The 18,635-nt window shown below is 38.3% G+C and overlaps 1 protein-coding gene across 8 annotated transcripts in view; it reads left to right on the top strand.

The window, feature by feature from the left end:
- LOC110836460 (uncharacterized) overlaps nt 1-18,635 on the top strand; it is a 23,220-nt gene continuing 4,585 nt past the window's right edge. For 2 of the 8 annotated variants that reach the window (XR_015533176.1, XR_015533177.1), the window contains exons 1-7: nt 64-561; nt 4,874-4,965; nt 8,770-8,930; nt 12,151-12,292; nt 13,415-13,475; nt 15,448-15,593; nt 16,841-17,026. Coding sequence is in view for 1 of the 8 variants with exons in the window: in XM_087342000.1 (XP_087198126.1) it covers nt 388-561; nt 4,874-4,965; nt 8,770-8,890 (387 nt within the window). In the remaining 7 variants the exon portion in view is untranslated. Of the gene's footprint in view, nt 562-4,873; nt 4,966-8,769; nt 8,931-10,388; nt 11,260-12,150; nt 12,293-13,414; nt 13,476-15,447; nt 15,594-16,840; nt 17,057-18,635 lie in introns of those variants that run through there. The other 6 variants (XR_015533179.1, XR_015533180.1, XR_015533175.1 and 3 more) reach the window with 5 other exon arrangements.

An 18,635-nucleotide genomic window follows, 5' to 3' on the forward strand; every position in this document is an offset into this window, starting at 1 on the left:
ATACTAAGGAGACCCCACAAAAATCCTCGGTCAGAATAACTGAGTTTGAAACCTTTGAGAAGACTCCATATCTGCAGGCTATGTAGCAGTTACATTCTGAACTGGCTTATATTCATTTTCACATCTCTTGTTGAAATTTATGGATCAGAGTGAGTTCTGAGGAAATGGTCTTTCAGGGTAGCTTGCAAGGTTATAATTCTTATTTCAGTCTTCTGCACATCTCCTTGATGAGTAAACACATTAAAGAACAAACAATTTATATGGAGTTGTGTTTGAAGATTATGGAATTCCTGCAAATGATCGGTCTTTTGGCTTATATCCTAAAAAGTGTCATTCCTGGATCGCTTTCGAAGTCACTATAGCTACTTTTATGTTTTGTGAAAGTAAATGACAGCAATTCTTTTGAAGGACCTTGAAAAGTACATTCGAAATCATCCAGAAGCTCGTCTGGCCAAGATCCAGGATATTGGACGTCATTTTGTGGATGATGGCATCATGTCACAGACAGTGAAATCAGATGTGGAGGCTATTACATCAAGGTGGAGTCATCTGAGTCAGCAGGTAGAAATAGGGAATTCATTACTTGCTTCTTAAGTCAGCATGATGAGATGAAAGTCTGATAATGTGTAATAATGTGATTGCTCCGTATTAATCTGCTTACCTGTTTGTTTTGACTATTGTACTTTTAAGTTGCCCTCAGTGGACTTGTGGTTAGCGTTTTCGCCACTGGACCCAAGGTTCACGGGTTCAAACCCAGCCGAGGTCGGTGGACTTTTAAGGATGATGAAACTTCCTTCAGAGGGGAAGTAAAGCCGGCGGTCTCATGTCGTTGTTTTATGGCATGTAAAAGAACCTTATGAGCATGAACAAGATGTTTTGTAAGCAAAATTCAGTGGCCATTTCTCACCCGTATCTCTGTTTTTGGAGTTGCAGCCATTTTTACTGTGGTCTGCACATTGAAAAAAGCAATTTCGGTCATGGCACTGTCCTTTCATGTCTAGTTTCCAAGCAACAGGAATCACCATCACCAGCACTGAAATTCAGGACTGAGTTTTTGACTTTTCTAAAATATCTTCTTGGTTTCCAGGAAGAAGCACTTCAAATTTCATATGAATTAGAATATATTTTTTTTGAACTGTAAGCAAACACACACACAACTCCGAAATTGAAATTAAGATTACCAACCCTATGAAGGTTATTTTTACCAAAAGATCACATGGGGATGATGTCTTGTCAGTGACATCTGAATGTAAGCTAGATGAAACACGCAATGTTGCCACAACAAATAATACTTCATTCATTGTTTGTAGTTGCGTGATTTTTGTTGTTTTGGAAGTTTGAATACTGTAAATGACCTACGTCGTATGTTTACAGAAACTGACATGTATTGAAGTTACGGTTAGTTGAAAGTTGAGGAACGAAATAGAGAACATCTAATTTTGAAGAGTGTCTCTGATGAAGTAATCTCATTTGACAGTGAAATTGAACCAGCTTGATGTGGCAGTATGGCAGCTGGTAATAAGAATAATGCAATTAAAATCTAAAATAAAATTTGGCCAATACCATGACGTCCATTGAATTCTGTTGGTGTCCATCATTTTGTTGAAGGTCTCGGTTACTGGAAGATATAAGCGTTGATCTGTGTGAACAAATGTTCCTAAGCTTTAAGGGTTGAGTGTCCCATTAATTTGTGTGTGTGTGGTTGGTTGAATAGGACTATATGGTCCTGTTGTGTCGTGATATTGTTATAATGTCTGTATATTCAGACAAATAGCACTGTGTATGTCCAAAATGCTTCTAAGGCTTAACAGTACGTCGAAGATTAATTTTTAACCTAATCATCCACTTTAAGGAAAGGATTCTCTAACTAAGATTCACTTGAAATTTTCAAACAATTTGGAATAATTAAAAGGAATTTTGTTTTCCTGCAGAATGTCAAAATCAGACAAAACAGTCTAAAGGCAGTTTAAAATGCCCCTGTTTATATCATTATGACTCTGTGTATATATTTGAGGGAATGAAGTTCAGACTTCAGCTCTACTTAAAATACCCACGAGTTTATGAGATTGTCATTTTTTATTGGGAAGAAATTGAACTCTTTATATATCATAAAAGCAAGCTGTATCATACTGCAGTACTGTGGGATGTGCTATAGTTTACTACTCTTTCCAGGCAGGTGATACAATACCTTGCTCTGCTAATCCCATTGATACTCTTCAGTCAAATCACCCCTACCCCTGTCTAAATGTCTCCCCCCCCTTACAAGGGTCCTGCAGCATACGTATTTGGTCCAAATATTGAACAAAAAAATCTGAGAATGCTCTTTGCTGTTACAAGGATCTCTATGAAACAGAAATAACAAGATAGAATATTTCATTCTGTAGCTTCTCAGTTGGTACCTCAGCAATCGACTTGTACCCACAAGTGAATCGTCATATATTGATGTCAAATGCCACCATTTAAATTTATTTTTAAAACATTTTAAACAGTAGTTTGTGGGGCCTTAAACCCAGTTTAAAATTACAGGTGACATTTCACTGTGTTTTTCTTCTTGTACTGTCTGAGGAGCAGTGGGTTAAAGAATAACAATTTTGTTGTTTATATAATTTGTTTTAATTAGTATCAAATTAGCAGTGTTCATTTTATTAAATGTGTATGTACTACATATTTACTTGTAGGTTTTATTTAGTATGTGAATGTATCACGTTACCATATCGATAATAATTTTTCTCTAAATGAGTATGAAATTAATTTTTACATATGTAGCAATAAAAAAGGAATATCTGCCTTTAAAAATTGATGAATGAATGTATTAACTGTAATTAATAGGAAAAATTTATACCGCTATATGTGGCTGACATCCTGAAATTGGTTACAGGTGTCAAGACGGGTTTTCTCATCATTCCAACGAAATATGCCACAGTTGCTTTGTTTTACTCTCTTTCCAGTTCGCCATAGTCTCAGGATTCAAATCTGATACCCTAACTTTTCAGTTTTCATTATTTTCCTCAGTTCCTCTGGGTATTGCTGTATTTACAATTTATAATTTACAATGTTCCTGCCAGTTTATGATAAGTGTTCCTCGAAAATGACAAAGCATTCTTAAAGTAACAGAGGAATAAATATGGTTACTTTTTTCTTTCATGATCGGAAGGAATGGTCTCAGTATTCACTAGTCTGAGTAAGAAAGCTTTTATTTATATTTGTTTTTGTGCGAGTTTTTTTAATTGTCAGTGACATTGCAGCAAAAGTAGTAGTTGTAATTATAACTGTTCACCAGTACCAAACATTTTTGTCCCTCTACTGAAGCTGTTAAACTGCGAGATTGTGAACAACGTGGATCACCAGTAAGAGTTTTACTAATTGCTAAATTCTGTCCTGTAATTTGTGTTGATGAATTAATTATATTTAGTCTTTCAGACTCCAACACAGCAACCTTTAAACTTTGTAAGAGAAATTACATTAAACTAGATTTATAGATACGGGGTAGCTCAGTCAGTATAGTGATTGGCTATGGACTAGACCAGTGGTATTCAACCTGGGGTACACCAAGACATCTCAGGGGATACGTGAAATTTAAAAAAAATATATTATTTTATGATAAACACTGAATAATCAGTAATGTAATTTATTTAATTTATTTTAGATGTAGATTATATACTACGTATAACTTGTATTATACACCAACAACTTTGGGGGTACAAAGTTGAAGAGAAATTATATCTGGGGGTACACGAAGACATCTTAGGGGGTACGTGAAATTTAAAAAAATATATTATTTTATGTCAAACACTGAATAATCAGTAATGTAATTCATTTAATTTATTTTAGATGTAGATTATATACTATGTATAACTTGTATTATACACCAACAACTTTGGGGGTACAAAGTTGAAGAGGAATTATATCTGGGGGGTACGCGAACAAAAAAGGTTGAATGCCACTGGACTAGACGACCGCAGTTTGATCCTCGATGGGGACAGAGGATGTTTCCTCTAGCCTCTGCATCTATACCAGCTCTGGGGCTCACCTGGCTTCCTTTACAGTGGGGTGGAGTGTGGCTGGGGCATGACACTAACCACTCACCCCCCACATAGTGTTGAGGTTAAGAATGAGTAGGAGCTATACCTCCTCTCCCCCGCAAGCACCTACGTGGTGTTTAATGGGACATCTTTACTTTCCTTTTTATATAATTCTTGTTTTAGCTTGGACCATTCTTGGATATCTGATTTTGGTTTGCACTTGGTTAACATCAGTATATGTTTGAATGTTGTCTGGAGATTGTTTCCTTCTTTGTCTTGCGTTTCATATTCATGGCATACTCAGATGATGGAGGCAGGAAGGACCTCTCGGTACAATCCAGAAGACAGCCATATTCATATTACTGTCATGAGAACCTTGACTCCAGTGTGGATTTTTTGTTGTTGTTGTTGTTGAAAATTTGGCCATTGTCTAAATTATAAAATCACAGTGTTTCAGAAGCTCAATTTTGTTTCTTTCTTCAGGACAGAAACCCTATCTATTAGGCTAGGTCAACCATGGGACCCTGCAGATAGAGCTTCTGCGCTTTTCGCCCCTTCTGCCTGAAGATGGAAGCAGAATCCAGTTTCTGAAATGTAATTTTATTATTTTATAATTTAGGCGAGGGACAAAGTCAAAAAAAATAATTTTACGCATTATAATGCACCATCATGAGAAACCTTCAGACTTCACAGTGTAGACAGTTTTAGTTTCCTAAATATACACTTCTTTATGAGTTTTGCATAAGGAGAGGTATAAACTGTTCAGTCCATCATTTGTACCAATATATATGAAATGTATTTGTGTAAATATGTTATAAGAGTTATATATTGATTTCCTGTGATATGTGCAGAGACTTATTGAAGAATTTGAAACCCAGGAAAGCACACTGAAGGAAATGAAAGAGCAGCTGCCAGACTCCAGGAATAAATGCTCCTCCTGCAGGTAAGCTGTGTTTACTATTGGTATTGATCTAGGTTGCCCCAGGCACTTGGATCATTACTGGACACATTGCGTTCTCTTGATCATGTTAGGGTCCTTCAAAGAACCACGACCACACCGATTGACTGAGACCCTCCTAATGTATGCTGGATCTAGAAGTGTAGAACTGAATATCACTAATCTTTGTCGAGCCAGTGCTGGTCATTGATGGAGTATATTTTAGGAGGATTCCTCCTGTTCACATCTTTTGCATGTGACAGTTTTTTGAGCATGCGCCAATATACATATAGGTGACACGTCAATGTTTAATGACCATTTCACAACCATTATGAACCTGCATTATTTCTCTCCGCGTCCAGTAGGTCCATAGATAGTTTGTCCAGAGGCATTTCAATGAGGAGCTTTGGCTGCCTCATTTGCAGCCACTCTATAACCATGAGCCTTCCAACACTTGGCGAGACTGAATAGCTGGTTTGGGACCAGGGAATAAACTTCTTGACCCCTGAAGATTTCTGTCTTCTGGGTTGTTGCGCTGTGTAGTCTGGTCGATGTTTACCAACGTTTCAGAGGTCATACTGCCTCCGTCATCAGAGTATGAAGATTTCTGTCTTCTGGGTTGTTGCGCTGTGTAGTCTGGTCGATGTTTACCAACGTTTCAGAGGTCATACTGCCTCCGTCATCAGAGTATGAAGATTTCTGTCTTCTGGGTTGTTGCGCTGTGTAGTCTGGCCGATGTTAACCAACGTTTCAGAGGTCATACTGCCTCCGTCATCAGAGTATGAAGATTTCCGTCTTCTGGGTTGTTGCGCTGTGTTGTCTGGTCGATGTTTACCAACGTTTCAGAGGTCATACTGCCTCGGTCATCAGGGCAATGAATGTGCCAGTTGGGTGAGTGGTGCTGTTTATAGGAGCTGGACCATGAATGGAGTATGACCTCTGAAAATAGTAAATGCCTACCTGACTACACAGTGCTACAACCCAGAAGATAACTATCTTCGTTCACACTGCCATTAGAACCTCAAATCCTACTAAGAAATTACTTAATATATCTCAGAGCAGTGCTTTGATTCAGATTAACTGTAAATTGGTATGCTGCACACTGACTACATCTTGTCTTAAATATGTCAGTATCATTAACAATTAGAATGTCTTGTCTTGTAGAATATTCCTGCCACCGGGTATAAACCCATTTGCAGTCAATAATAAATACATGATGAAACTCAATGGGCACAAATCCAGTATTTTAGTACAGCCCCTGCATTGTAACTTGCATACCCACAGTCAACGTCTTTACTACAGTGATAACCTGAAAGTTGATATTGTTAACCTCTACAGTTAGGCAACACTATGCAGAGTCAAACAACTAGTTTTGTATCAACCCTGATTATGGAGACTATATGAACATTTCCAAAATGTTGGTAAAAACTTGCTGTATGGGATCACAACCCAGAAGATCACAATTGGCATTGCCTTAAATAGCTTTTTCTTTGTCATTGTTCATATGGAATGAGCTGTTACTAGTTAAGGGCTGGACAACTGAAATTTTGTCCTCTAGCCTCTGCATCCAGACTCGTATCCAATGGGTACTGGGGTCCCTTCCTCGGAGTGTGGTGTGACTGGGTCGTGATGCTGACCACTCACCCTCATCTAGTGCTGAGGTCAAGAATTAGGAGCTATACCTCCACTTCCCACAAACAACCTACATGGCGTATAATGGGATGGCTTTACCTTTATTGTGCATGTGGAATGTTATTACCATGCAGTCTTTTCCTCATTTAACACTTCAGAGACAGGGAAATCAGTCTCCAGCATTTCACTGGAAGGAAGCAAAGAAGGCCCATATGTGTCTCTGCGTTGCTTAGTGAGCATTTTGTGGAGTGTCATTGATACCACGACAGAAGATCTTTTGTTTTTAGTGCCAAATAGACCTCTGCAACAGGAAACCTTTGTCTTGCCTTTTGGTGGTCTGATAAGGGATGGTTATTTTCATATGAAGAGAGAATGGCTTCCTGAAGAAACTCCACAGCTATTGCAATACCCTCCAGAATACCAGAGTGACCAAGAAACCGACTGTGGTTCCTCCCAATAGGAGGCCCATCAGGTGGTCTGTGAATTTCTGTAGTTCACCTACTCCTTGTGCTCTCCCTTGAGATTAAAGATGATATGCGTATGACATGATAAAGATGGTTCTGAGACACCATCCATTTATATCACATGGATTAAAATCTATTATTTCCTGCATTCTATTGCTGAGGAAGGTGAACCTTTCTCCTTGATTTAATATTTGTAAATTTTTGTATTCTGGGTATTCCAGTAGTGCTCTAGGATTGGTGACCAAACTTCTCTATGTTACTTGTTGTGATTAATAAGGCCATTTGCCTTTCCCTGCAGTAGTTAATTATGTCTGCCAACATAGACAGCAGCAGTTTGATTGAGTCACAGAGCAAGTATGCATAACACCCTTGCCATTGGTGTTGAGTCAGGTATATAAATGGATCTTCCTATAGAAGTACAGTAAATATCATGGCTGCTGTGTCAGAGATATACTTGTATGCTCTGCAGTCAATTCTTCACTGAGTTTATGAGTGCCCAGTTTGCTGTGATGCTAGTTAATCTGTAGGAAGGAGAGCCCCATTCTCAGATAACTAAGAAGGAGCCACCGACCCCCTTTGTCCATGCCTCTGAACAGCATAAATACCATCATCGTACACTCTCAAAGCTAGGTAAGTGGACCCCTTTTGGGGAACTTGTCTGTGCCTATCCTCAGACTTGAATTCTGCTGTCGTAATCTCATAAACGACCGCCACAGTGGTCTAGTGGTCAGAACACTAGCCTTGTAATCCTGGGGTCCCGGGTTCAATTCCCGGTGGTGCTCAGATTTATAACTTGTGTTGGGCAAGACCGTGGTCTAGGTATCACGAAGTTTTCCTCCGGGGGCTTCCCCGGTTTCTCCGTGGCATCCCAACAATTACTCTATTCACACACAGAAGAAGGCAATGGCAAACCACTTCTGGATCATCTGCCAAGAACGTATATGAACAGGTCCCAGTCCGAGAAAAGGATGGAAGGATCCTGTTCATATGGACCTGTCGTCAGACAGAACACTAATAATAATAATAAAAAAAATCTCATAAACATGGTAGCCATCTGCACTGGTTTCCCAGGGATCTATGCCACAAATTTTTCTGAGTTCTGAAATTGATCCAGTCTTCACAACTCTCAGTCTGACTCTCTCCCAGTGACTTATCCGTGAAATTACGCCTCAGAGCCATTCCTTAGCTCATTCAAGAACACACATAAGTGTGCTGCTGCTCAAGATAGGTAGGTGTCATGCCTTTCTCTTCAGGAAACACATCAGTTTCCCTCTCCGCACTCTACACCGTCGACCGTGAACTTCCACAGTGATGCCCATGTCCTGATGACCACCATACCTGAGCATAGCCGGTGGATCCATGGCTGCTGACAGCTGGATATCTCCGGCTTCCCTCTGCAATTTACTGACTTGAACAGCAGAGCCCCCATCATTGGTCCCAGGCTGAATCAGCAACAGAGTTTTTCAGTCGAGGCCCTCAACCTTCTTGAGGAAACCTTTCCTCTTTCTGCCCCTCTTATAATGCAAGCCAGCCTGATTATTCTTCTTGATGGTCAGGTTCGAGATACCTGTTTTAGCCTCACCCTCAGCCAGACCCTTCACCAGAGCTCCTAAGAGATTTTGCCACTTCTCTGCATGAGGAGAGGATAACCATGTTTACAAATTTGAGAACCCTGATAGGTTGTTATAATGGCATGCATTATTATGTTTTGCAGAAGTCCAGCTCGAGTTCCAGAGATTCCGATCCCTATCGAACTTAGAGCCCCGGCTTGCAAGAGCTTTGAAAGAACTGAGAGTCGTGGAGGAGGCAACTTGCCTGTTAGAACTTGCTTCTGATGATCCAGAAGGGATTGAAGGACAACTTAAGCGTTGCACGGTATGAAAACAGAAAATTGTGATACAGAGCACGAGCAGATCTATATTATTATGGACATAATTATCCAAGACACTCAGTGTGTTTGTTGAAATTCATAGAGAAGCGAGGGGGACATTAATTCAAGTACCGTAATAATTCAGAGCAAGAAGATGGCTGACCGTCTTCGGAGATGTTGCGAATGTGTAGACTGGTAGATATTGACCAGTGTTTCAGAGGAGCATGCTGCCTTCATTATCATACTTATTACACTGATGATGAAGGTAGCAAACTCATGTACGTATTGCGAGAACATAGAATCTCAACTCAGAGCAGTTTCCTTTCTTGTGATGAAAACTGCGGATAAGAACAGACACATTAGTGCTGTTCCATATCCTCATTGAGTTCTTTTTAACGTTTTGTGACTCGCTAATTTTTATAGTGAGATGTGGTTTGCGCCCCATCTCACTTTATTTCATTCATAGCAATAATTTGAGCTGCTTAATGCTAGACGAAGTTAGTACCACGACGTGTTGAAACGACAGAAGACTCGATTACTATCTCATCTTCTGATGCAATTGTACGCAGGCCACCACCATGTAAGATTAAATATTAAGATAAATTTAAAAGATACCTGAAAAAGTATAAACAATATTAATACGAGTATGTACACCCCATTTGATTTATTCAGAATTTAAGGTGCATACTTAAAAAAGTTTACCACACATATTCTAATAGTTTCACTATGTTTTAATATAATTTGTAATATACAGCTGACTTTCAAAACGCTGTGAAGTTGACTCAGCACAAATATGTTTCCAGTATATTTTTTAAACAGATTATTTTGAACCCAGATATAGTATAATGATTTTTATTTATAGTTACAGATGTAATTATCAGACATAATTTTTACTGAAGGGAGATTTAAGAGTATTTCCTTTGCTTCATCATAAAGCAGCATTTCGTAAAAAGAAGTTTCTACGGACACAAGCAAAGCTTTAAAATGCCAGCCCAGTTTTTAAAAATTTGAACATGTTTCATAATTATCACAGATACTTTGAAATGTAATCTGAGGACAGGAATGTTGGGTTGAATTCCCCTTTGTATCGTCACAGATAAAAACGTGAAAATTTTTAAAGCACTGTTAAATACTGCAATTTGTATTTTGAGTCTTCTGATTCCAAGTTGCACCAACATAACTGCTATAAATTGGCTCTGATTAATCAGAGTTCAATTGGAGAGGGCATCCACATGCACCGAAGAAACGTATCGATCAGTAACAAACAAACTTCGCCAAATAATCTTTATCAGATGAACAAGAAATTGCAGTAGGAATTCAAATTAAATTATAACCTATAATAACCTTACTTAAAGCAATTAATTGTAGCACATATGAACTAAAACAAGGAAGGTTAAAAGAATCAGGCCAATTGAGGAGGGCATTTAAACACAAATTACTTACCTTACGTACATTTATGCCAGGCGCTCTCGTCTAAAACTTCTTTGCAGATTATTATTATTATTATTATTTATTATTGACTGCAAATGGGTTTATACCCGGTGGCAGTGTCCTACAATAACATACAAAACAATGAGACAGAACAGAACAATGAGATACATCAACACAATGAGACAGAACAAAACAATAAACAAAAGGACACAACAAAAACAATAAGACACAATAAACAATGAGATACATCAACACAGAGACAGAACAAAACAATAAACAAAAGGACACAACAAAACAATATGACACCCAAACAATGGGATACATCAACACAATGAGACACAACAAAACAATAAACAAAGGACACAACAAAAACAATAAGACACAATAAACAATGAGATACATCAACACAGAGACAGAACAAAACAATAAACAAAAGGACACAACAAAAACAATATGACACACAAACAATGGGATACATCAACACAATGAGACACAACAAAATAATAAACAAAGGACACAACAAAAACCATAAGACACAACATACAATGAGATACATCAACACAGAGACAGAACAAAACAATAAAAAAGGACACAACAAAAACAACACATCCCACTCAAAATCAACCAACTCATAAATTACAAAACCATCCAACCTCAAGTACTTAACTTAAAAAAAAGAACTTAATACCACCTAGACATAAGACAATAACTGTAATGTATTACAAACGTCATGAACTGATGCACTCACACAACAATACAATGAGACACAACAATACAACATACCACACTCAAAATAAAACATCTGACACACAATAAAAAAACACACATCCACTAATTAATCACAATACTTAAGAGTAGAATATAAAGTCCGCTCTCAGTACATGAAAATTTTATCCCAAAGAACTACAGCCCTTCATCACTTGGAGACTAAGACACTTCACTTCACTTATCACCATTTATTCCCAACTTAATAACCCTTAGCTTGTAACTACTTTTCTGACCCTCTTTCTAAAGGTGCCTAATTTACAGGGGAAAGACTCTAGCACGCCTGGAGGTAATTGGTTCCAGCTTCTTATGGTCCTATTTACAAAGGAATGTTTGCCTACATCCGTTCTTTGTTTCCTAGTCCTAATTTTCCGAGTATGATCGTCCCTGCCCAGGTAGCATGGCTTTAATAATCTATCCTCTATCATTTTCCAAGCCCGGCCCCCCGTGTATGCTTTGAAAAGGGCGCACATTCGGGCTATCAATCTACGCTGTGCCAATGTTTCCCAACCAGATTCGTTCGTGAAATTAGCAAATTTAGCCGCTCTCTTCTGCACCCGATTTAGTGCTCTTACCTGTCCTTCCCTGTAAGGGTCCCAACACACAGCTCCATATTCAAGTATCGGTCTCACTAGCGACGTATAAGCTAAACGTTTCGTATTGTTATTTCCCTTTTTTAGTATACGCATTACGAAATGGAGAGCCTTCCATGCTTTAATTAGTGTATAATTCACATGATCTGCCCAGCTCAGATCACTGCGAATAAGTATTCCTAAGTACTTAAAGCTATTTGCCTCTGGAATTAATTGATCCCCAAAAAAGTAACTCAGCTTATCCTTCACCCTAGCTCTATTGAAGCTGACTGCTTTACTTTTACCTGGATTTATCTTCATTTCATTTTCTACCGCCCATTCCCATAATCTATTCATATCTGTCTGTAACTTATCAATGTCACTACTATCCATTATTTTCCTGTATACTATACAATCATCAGCGAAAAGCCGTATATTTGAATCAATGTTTTTCCAGCAAGCAAACACCGGTCAATGATCGACGATAGAAGACGGATTACCAACCACAGATCGTATATCAATTGCGAAGTGCTCATCCTGCCATCTATGATCAATGTAGAAACAACATAATGATGCAGAGATGCCGGTAGATGAACGAGGTATTTAAACAGAATCACCAAAGATAAAACTAAGGAAAGCTGTTCGTATAGTTGTGCATAAGAAGCATTTCTCACTCTTTTGTCACAGTGTTCACATGATTGAATGCTTTGTTGGGGGGGGGGGGGCAATAGTTTTTGGGTTTCGATTACTGCATGAAACATTACCGTAAAATGTGAACTGCCATGGAGCAAATGTTTGATGGATATGGTCCCACAAGTAAAGGAATAGGACTTCTTTCAAAAATGGCTTGCACTATATTAGTTTTATAATTACAATTTCTTAGACACCTGCAATCTATGTTCCTCCCTCAGAGAGAGAGACAACGGGCAAAATTATTGTTTTGTACATATTGATCTTTAGTCTCTCAGAAATCAGACGGGAAGTCGAAATATTTCGAACTGAAAATTGTCGAGCATTTCCAGAATATGATCGCCTCCTGATTTCCTCATGAGTATCATTCCGATTTATTATTGTTGCTCCCAAATATTTAAAATTTGTCACGCTTTTAATGGAATGGAATCAAAGAGCAGGATAAAACCACATCTTACATATTTTTCATTTACACTGACTGTGAAAATGCTCCTGTACTGTCTATAACATAATCTTGTGTCATTTTGCCTCTCATTTATCATTCTGACATCAAAATAAAACAATAAAATATGCAGGTCTGTTATTTCTCCTACCCAATTTAGGGATTCCCCTGTTGTTCCGCTCTGTTCGTTTCTTTGAGCAACAGAAATGCCTGAAGGATTTCTAAATTGACTTCCACTGATGGAACAATCTGAATGACAATAAGAAAACAATTTCATAGATACACGTCATGTAACAGATATTAATAACCAGTAAAACTATTTTACCTCTGCACCTCTTACTGCTCTTATTTCAAATAATTCATTTAACGTACATACAGGAGGCAAATTTGTTATCTTCAGATCTAATACCAGGGCTAGGAAAAATCAGTTGAAAGATTTACTATAAATGAGAAAGTAAATCAAAATGTTTCTCATTTATGGTGGCATAGAAGAGAAATTTACTGTCATGTCGGTCAATCTCATCTTAATTTCCGCTTTGAAAATTCAATTTTGTTTTCCAAAATGCAAGATTGTGGTCTGTGTTTTCAGAGGAAGTGATCCTTGCTGAGGGAAGGGCCACAGAAGAGGGAAAAAATGCACTTGATTGAAGGTGAGTTCAAAACAAATGCACGTTGCATTAGTTTTGGTTTTGTAATTATGAAAAAATAAATATTGTAGATGGGTGATTTTCTTTCCAAACACTTCGCAACAACAAAAAATTGTTTGCGTATTAACAACTGCATTATTATCCTGAGTATCTTAGGTTCTCCTTACTTCTACAAATTGTATATCTTATATGTCAACAGAGCTCTTCAGCATCATAATTGTCACACTTGCTTATATGTTTTATAATCACAAAGTAACGTGCGTGTTACACCTTGTGACCGCGCGTTCTGGGTTCGAGTCCCGGTGAGGCGCAAATAAAAATAAATTGGAAACAAGTAATAAAGATTTACGAGTTTCACTTGTTACGACTGTAAAGGAAAGAATTATCGCACCGTGTGACCCCCAAAATTCTTGCAGGGGGCACCCGCCGGCTAAAGGGTTTTTTTAATGGTCCACGTGAGCTAGGGCATCATTACTGCCCAAATACATCATTTTTTGTGAAAGTTAAGGGGGAAGTCCTATGACTAAAGGACAGGAAATTTTTCTTGTGAGGACACTCTTTTCTGGAATTCAGAGGAAGCAACATCCTAAATTGTTTTGTAGCTCGATTCGGCCAGTGGATGTGAATCGTAAAAGAAATAAATTGTGCTTGCAAAAAACTATGCACTTCAGTCTCGAAGCCATTACCGAAACCTTCAGCTTATACCCCTCCATGTAATATTCCCTGAGAAAAGTTCCATGCCTACATGAGCAGAAATCCCGAATTACATCACATACGACAAGGATCGACAAGACTGCAACCGAGCCGGGCAACTCCAACAGCAGACGGGAGTGGGACGGTTACAACCTGTTATACGAAACAAGCTTGATTCTTATTTTGACTGACGAATTTTAAGTTTGTCATCTTACTTAAGTATTTGGGTTTGAGTTAAAACAAATTGGACCTGTGCACATATCTAATTATCACTTTAATATCAGTTTGTTTACATTTTGAATATGTTCCTTATAAATACTGTATGACGTGATCTGAAAACCATTTCTCTTTTAATAAGACCAGTGAAAGTATACATTTGTTACGATATATTTCATTTGTTTCACCATCGACAATTATATCGAAGTTACAGAACGTTACCCCACAAGAAAATATGATGTGTTATTTCTGGTAGTTGTTTGAAGATGATACAGAATGAAATTTGAAAGGTTTCAACAAGTCAGATCTCTACCCCTTCTGCCATGTGCCATTGGGTCAGTTCCTTTGTTACTCCAGGCTTATTATATTAATTATATTCTTTTGGGGGGTATTCCAAGAAATGTGTCTACAATTTCACAGTTGTCATCAGAATTTACTGAAATGAAGGAACGGATATGTAATATTTGTGCAGACATTTGAATATGTATCCTGTCACTAGAGGTGCCCACGTATGGGAACAATTTCAAATTTTCATGTTCCAGAAATTTAAATAAAATTAGTATTTCTCAAGAGAATGGCATAGCAGGTGCAATTGGACTTTGTTATAGAGAACTTTCCAGATGAAATGAAATGCTACCATCAGGACTTTGCTCTCTTTGTCGAGGACGTGAATATCAAAATTGAGGTTAAGTCATTATTCTTTGTTTATTGTCATTAACATGTAATTTTCAGACTTTGCTTGCAGGACTGAATTTTGAACTTTTTCTCCCAGTGATTTAAAGCTGTTTTATATTTAAGTATATCAGGTGTGACAGATCATAAGATTCTACTGCATGTCTTGTCATTAAGAGTTAAAATATATATATATATATGAATAATTGCTGCTGCGTCTTGTTACAGTATTGTAGTTTATTTATTAACTAAAATTTAAATTGCATTATAATAATTAAATCAATTTGAATTTTGGTTGATTTGAATACAGTATACGCTTACAGACACAAATTAGTGATCCGTAAACGTGGATTTAATCGTGTTTGTTCATTTTATAAATTTATACTTGTCGCAGGTGCTGGGAACTCTTTGGTCACGAAATAAATATGACGAGTGAGTTTATTAAGAAATCGCTTGCAGTGTCCAAGCGGAATGAGTATGGGATCCGTGACTTACTTTTATACTACGTAAAACGTGAGCTGTCAGATGAAGAAAACGAAGGTTTGTAATTACACAGGCAATTTTACATGCGTATTCTTAAATCTACTGAATTTGAATCGCCGTGAATATGAGGAATAGACACATTGAAGGTAGGATTCAGCTCCACATGTAGCAGATGGATTTTAAGGAAAAAAAAATATAACTGGATTTAAATTCTGCATGCTACCCTATAATTCCAGGCATTTACTTAAGACTACAGACACATTTGTTTATTCCTACCCATCACTTTCACACACAGAATGAACATAATTCGCTGGGACGATACGCTACAGACTTGTTTATAATTAATAATCTTCATTGATAGAAAGGGGATCTGGGGTAGCTGAGTGATTATAGACTTGATCCCCAACATGGACAAAGGGTTTTTCCTCCTCCGAGGGCTGCCTGCCCCTATCTAGTGTCGAGGTTAACGCCAAGTGCCTACATGGCGTGTAGTGGGACATAAGAATGATAATAATACAAAAATAAAAGTTGCTTATTTAAACATGGACTGTCATGCTTTTTCTCCAAATTTTCTTTTTACTATCGATAATTATTTTCATAACTCATTCAATTAAATCAGTCGAAGCGGTATAATTTTTAGATAATATTTCCATAAAGACTAATTAATTACAGAATGTATTCTGGCCAGAGAACAATAATTTTGATTTGTTCATTAAATTTCTTCTATTCTACCTGAGCATTTGTGGGTATCTAAGGTTAGCTTATGTTTGTCCCTAAAGTTTGGGACTGAAAAAATGTAGTCCGACTGATATTACGCAGTGATGAGCCTGGCCACTATTAAAAAAATTGTTGCCTGCTCGCAGTAAGTCGAGAAAAGTTTGTAATAAATTCTGTGAAATATAAATTGTTTCGCACTAAGATATATTTCATATTCATGTAAGCAGTTTGATATACTTGATTACTTTTTATACTTGGATGAAGTATTTTAGATTATTTCTCTTATCACGGAAGCGTACCGTGCTTATTTTAAAGTGTTAATTATTTTAGTGAAATATATTAAGTTGTCAACACTCCTTAATGGAAATTGGAAAAGCGATGATTATAATAACAGAATTAAAATCCCTATGTAGACGACAGTATGATTTGTTTATTGCACAGCTCGGATCATTGTAAACCCTCTCAGCTCTTGTATTTTTCCCTTTTCATTTGTATTTTAAGTTACAAATCAATAGAACTGGATGAGACAGTGTCATATTTGGTAGCTGGTAACAAATTTAATAGATAAAAAGATGTTATCTTTCCAGGATGAACATCTCACATCGGTGCTACAAGACTTTGAACAGCGGCTTAGATTTACACGAGTACCAACATACAGATATTGTTCAGTGTGGATTGCAGGAACATAGAAATAGTCACGTTTACAAGAAAGCATTGAAGATAGCTAAGGAACGGACTAATTTAGTATTTAAAATCGCTGACTTGTTCCGTAGGTACGTTTGATATTAAAATTTTTGCTCTAACCACCTCTTTTTCCTACAAATTCAAGTTTCTTTGCGTGTGTGAAAGGGTTCCATGTCGAAGCAGGCAAGACTCTCCCCGCCATAAGCCGCTTCTAGCGGGGAGAGCTGCATAGTGGCTGATGAGCCGCTCGCACAGGTTCACCGCGGCTCTCGTCTGAAAGGGTCCAATGCGTTTCGCTGGGATTTCTATCTCTAGCAGTCACTTCAGCTCACGTGTGAAAGGGCTATGCCGGCCGGAGCTTCGGCTCATGGTAGGGTCACCCAAGCCGGACAGGTCTAAGGCGATGCGCCAGACTAAGAGCGATACCCTGGTCCTCCAGGTTGGGGCTTGGGGTTATAACAACCCCACCCCGGAAAACGAGTACTGTTAGGATACTCTCAAAAGAGCCTCGGATGGATCATTTTGGTAATGGACCCTGGCAAACGTTCACGGACTCGGAAGCGAACCGCGACACTGACCGTGGCCACATGATGACGGAGGTGCTGAAGTATGGGATGGACGTGGCAGGGTGGATAAAAACGAAGCTATTTAGGTTTCGAGCCTTTAGGAGACAGAATGTGCAAGATAAGGCTCGAAGGACACTTCAGAAACTTGTCCTTTGTTTGGAAGGTACCAAGTATGGATGTGGTCAATCAGATTGATCATGTCCTGGTGTCGAGAAGGCATTCCTCTTCTGGGCCAGGCGCTGGGGAGTTAGAAGTTTGGATTCCTCGACACCGCTCCCCACTAAAGATCACCCCACCGCGCTGAAACCTTTAGCCAAGGGCCCCGGTTCCCAGCCGGGACCCGCTCCCTCGACGCACGTAGCATCTAGGCGCAGCTCTCCCGGAGACGAGTCCATTTCTCTCAGTGGCACGTCAGCTGACAACCACTGCTCGCACCCAAGTGGACAAACAGTTTTAAGTTTCCTATCATCAGCATGTTTTATGTTCTTATGAACATCATTCTGACTCCCTGTGTTTCAAAGGAATCTCTGTTTGAATGATTCAGATCAATGTACAATATCTCTTCTGACATTATGGTACTAGAACACAGAAACAATGTATTTCAAGTGCTCTGATTAACCAACACAATTATCAAACCTTAAAGAGCCTCGAAAGCTTGAAATGTTGAATGAAAAATATGGGAAACCTAATATACCTTAGGAGCTTTGACAGTAAGGATCAGAGAAAAGTGTACGAGCCCATACATAGAAACTGGTTTATTGAACAATACAAACTTCTACAATCACTTACAGTTTATGGCTACTGATCGTTTCCTTCTGTAGACTGAATGTTCTGATAGACTCCCATTAATATTTTCCCCAAAATTCACACAAAACAGATCTATCATGTATTTTAAAACTTTAAATATATAGGCCCCCTCTCTTAGGAGGACTAGCAATTCAAACTGCTTCGATTCTCGTAACAAACTGTCATTAACTACCGATCTCTTTTTAACTGTGAAGTGTTGTCTTTCATTCCTGGTACAGACTGCGTTCTTGAATATTATTTCGACAAATTTTGGGCTTCAAACTGTTCGGGGTTTCCATCGAGCAGAAAATAATAATTCCTGTGTTCAAGAACCATCTGACACGGC

This window comes from Zootermopsis nevadensis, unplaced genomic scaffold, assembly GCF_977971745.1.
Source record: "Zootermopsis nevadensis isolate Lab colony 2312 unplaced genomic scaffold, Znev_1.0 Znev_ptg000202l, whole genome shotgun sequence".
NCBI lineage: Eukaryota > Metazoa > Arthropoda > Insecta > Blattodea > Termopsidae > Zootermopsis > Zootermopsis nevadensis.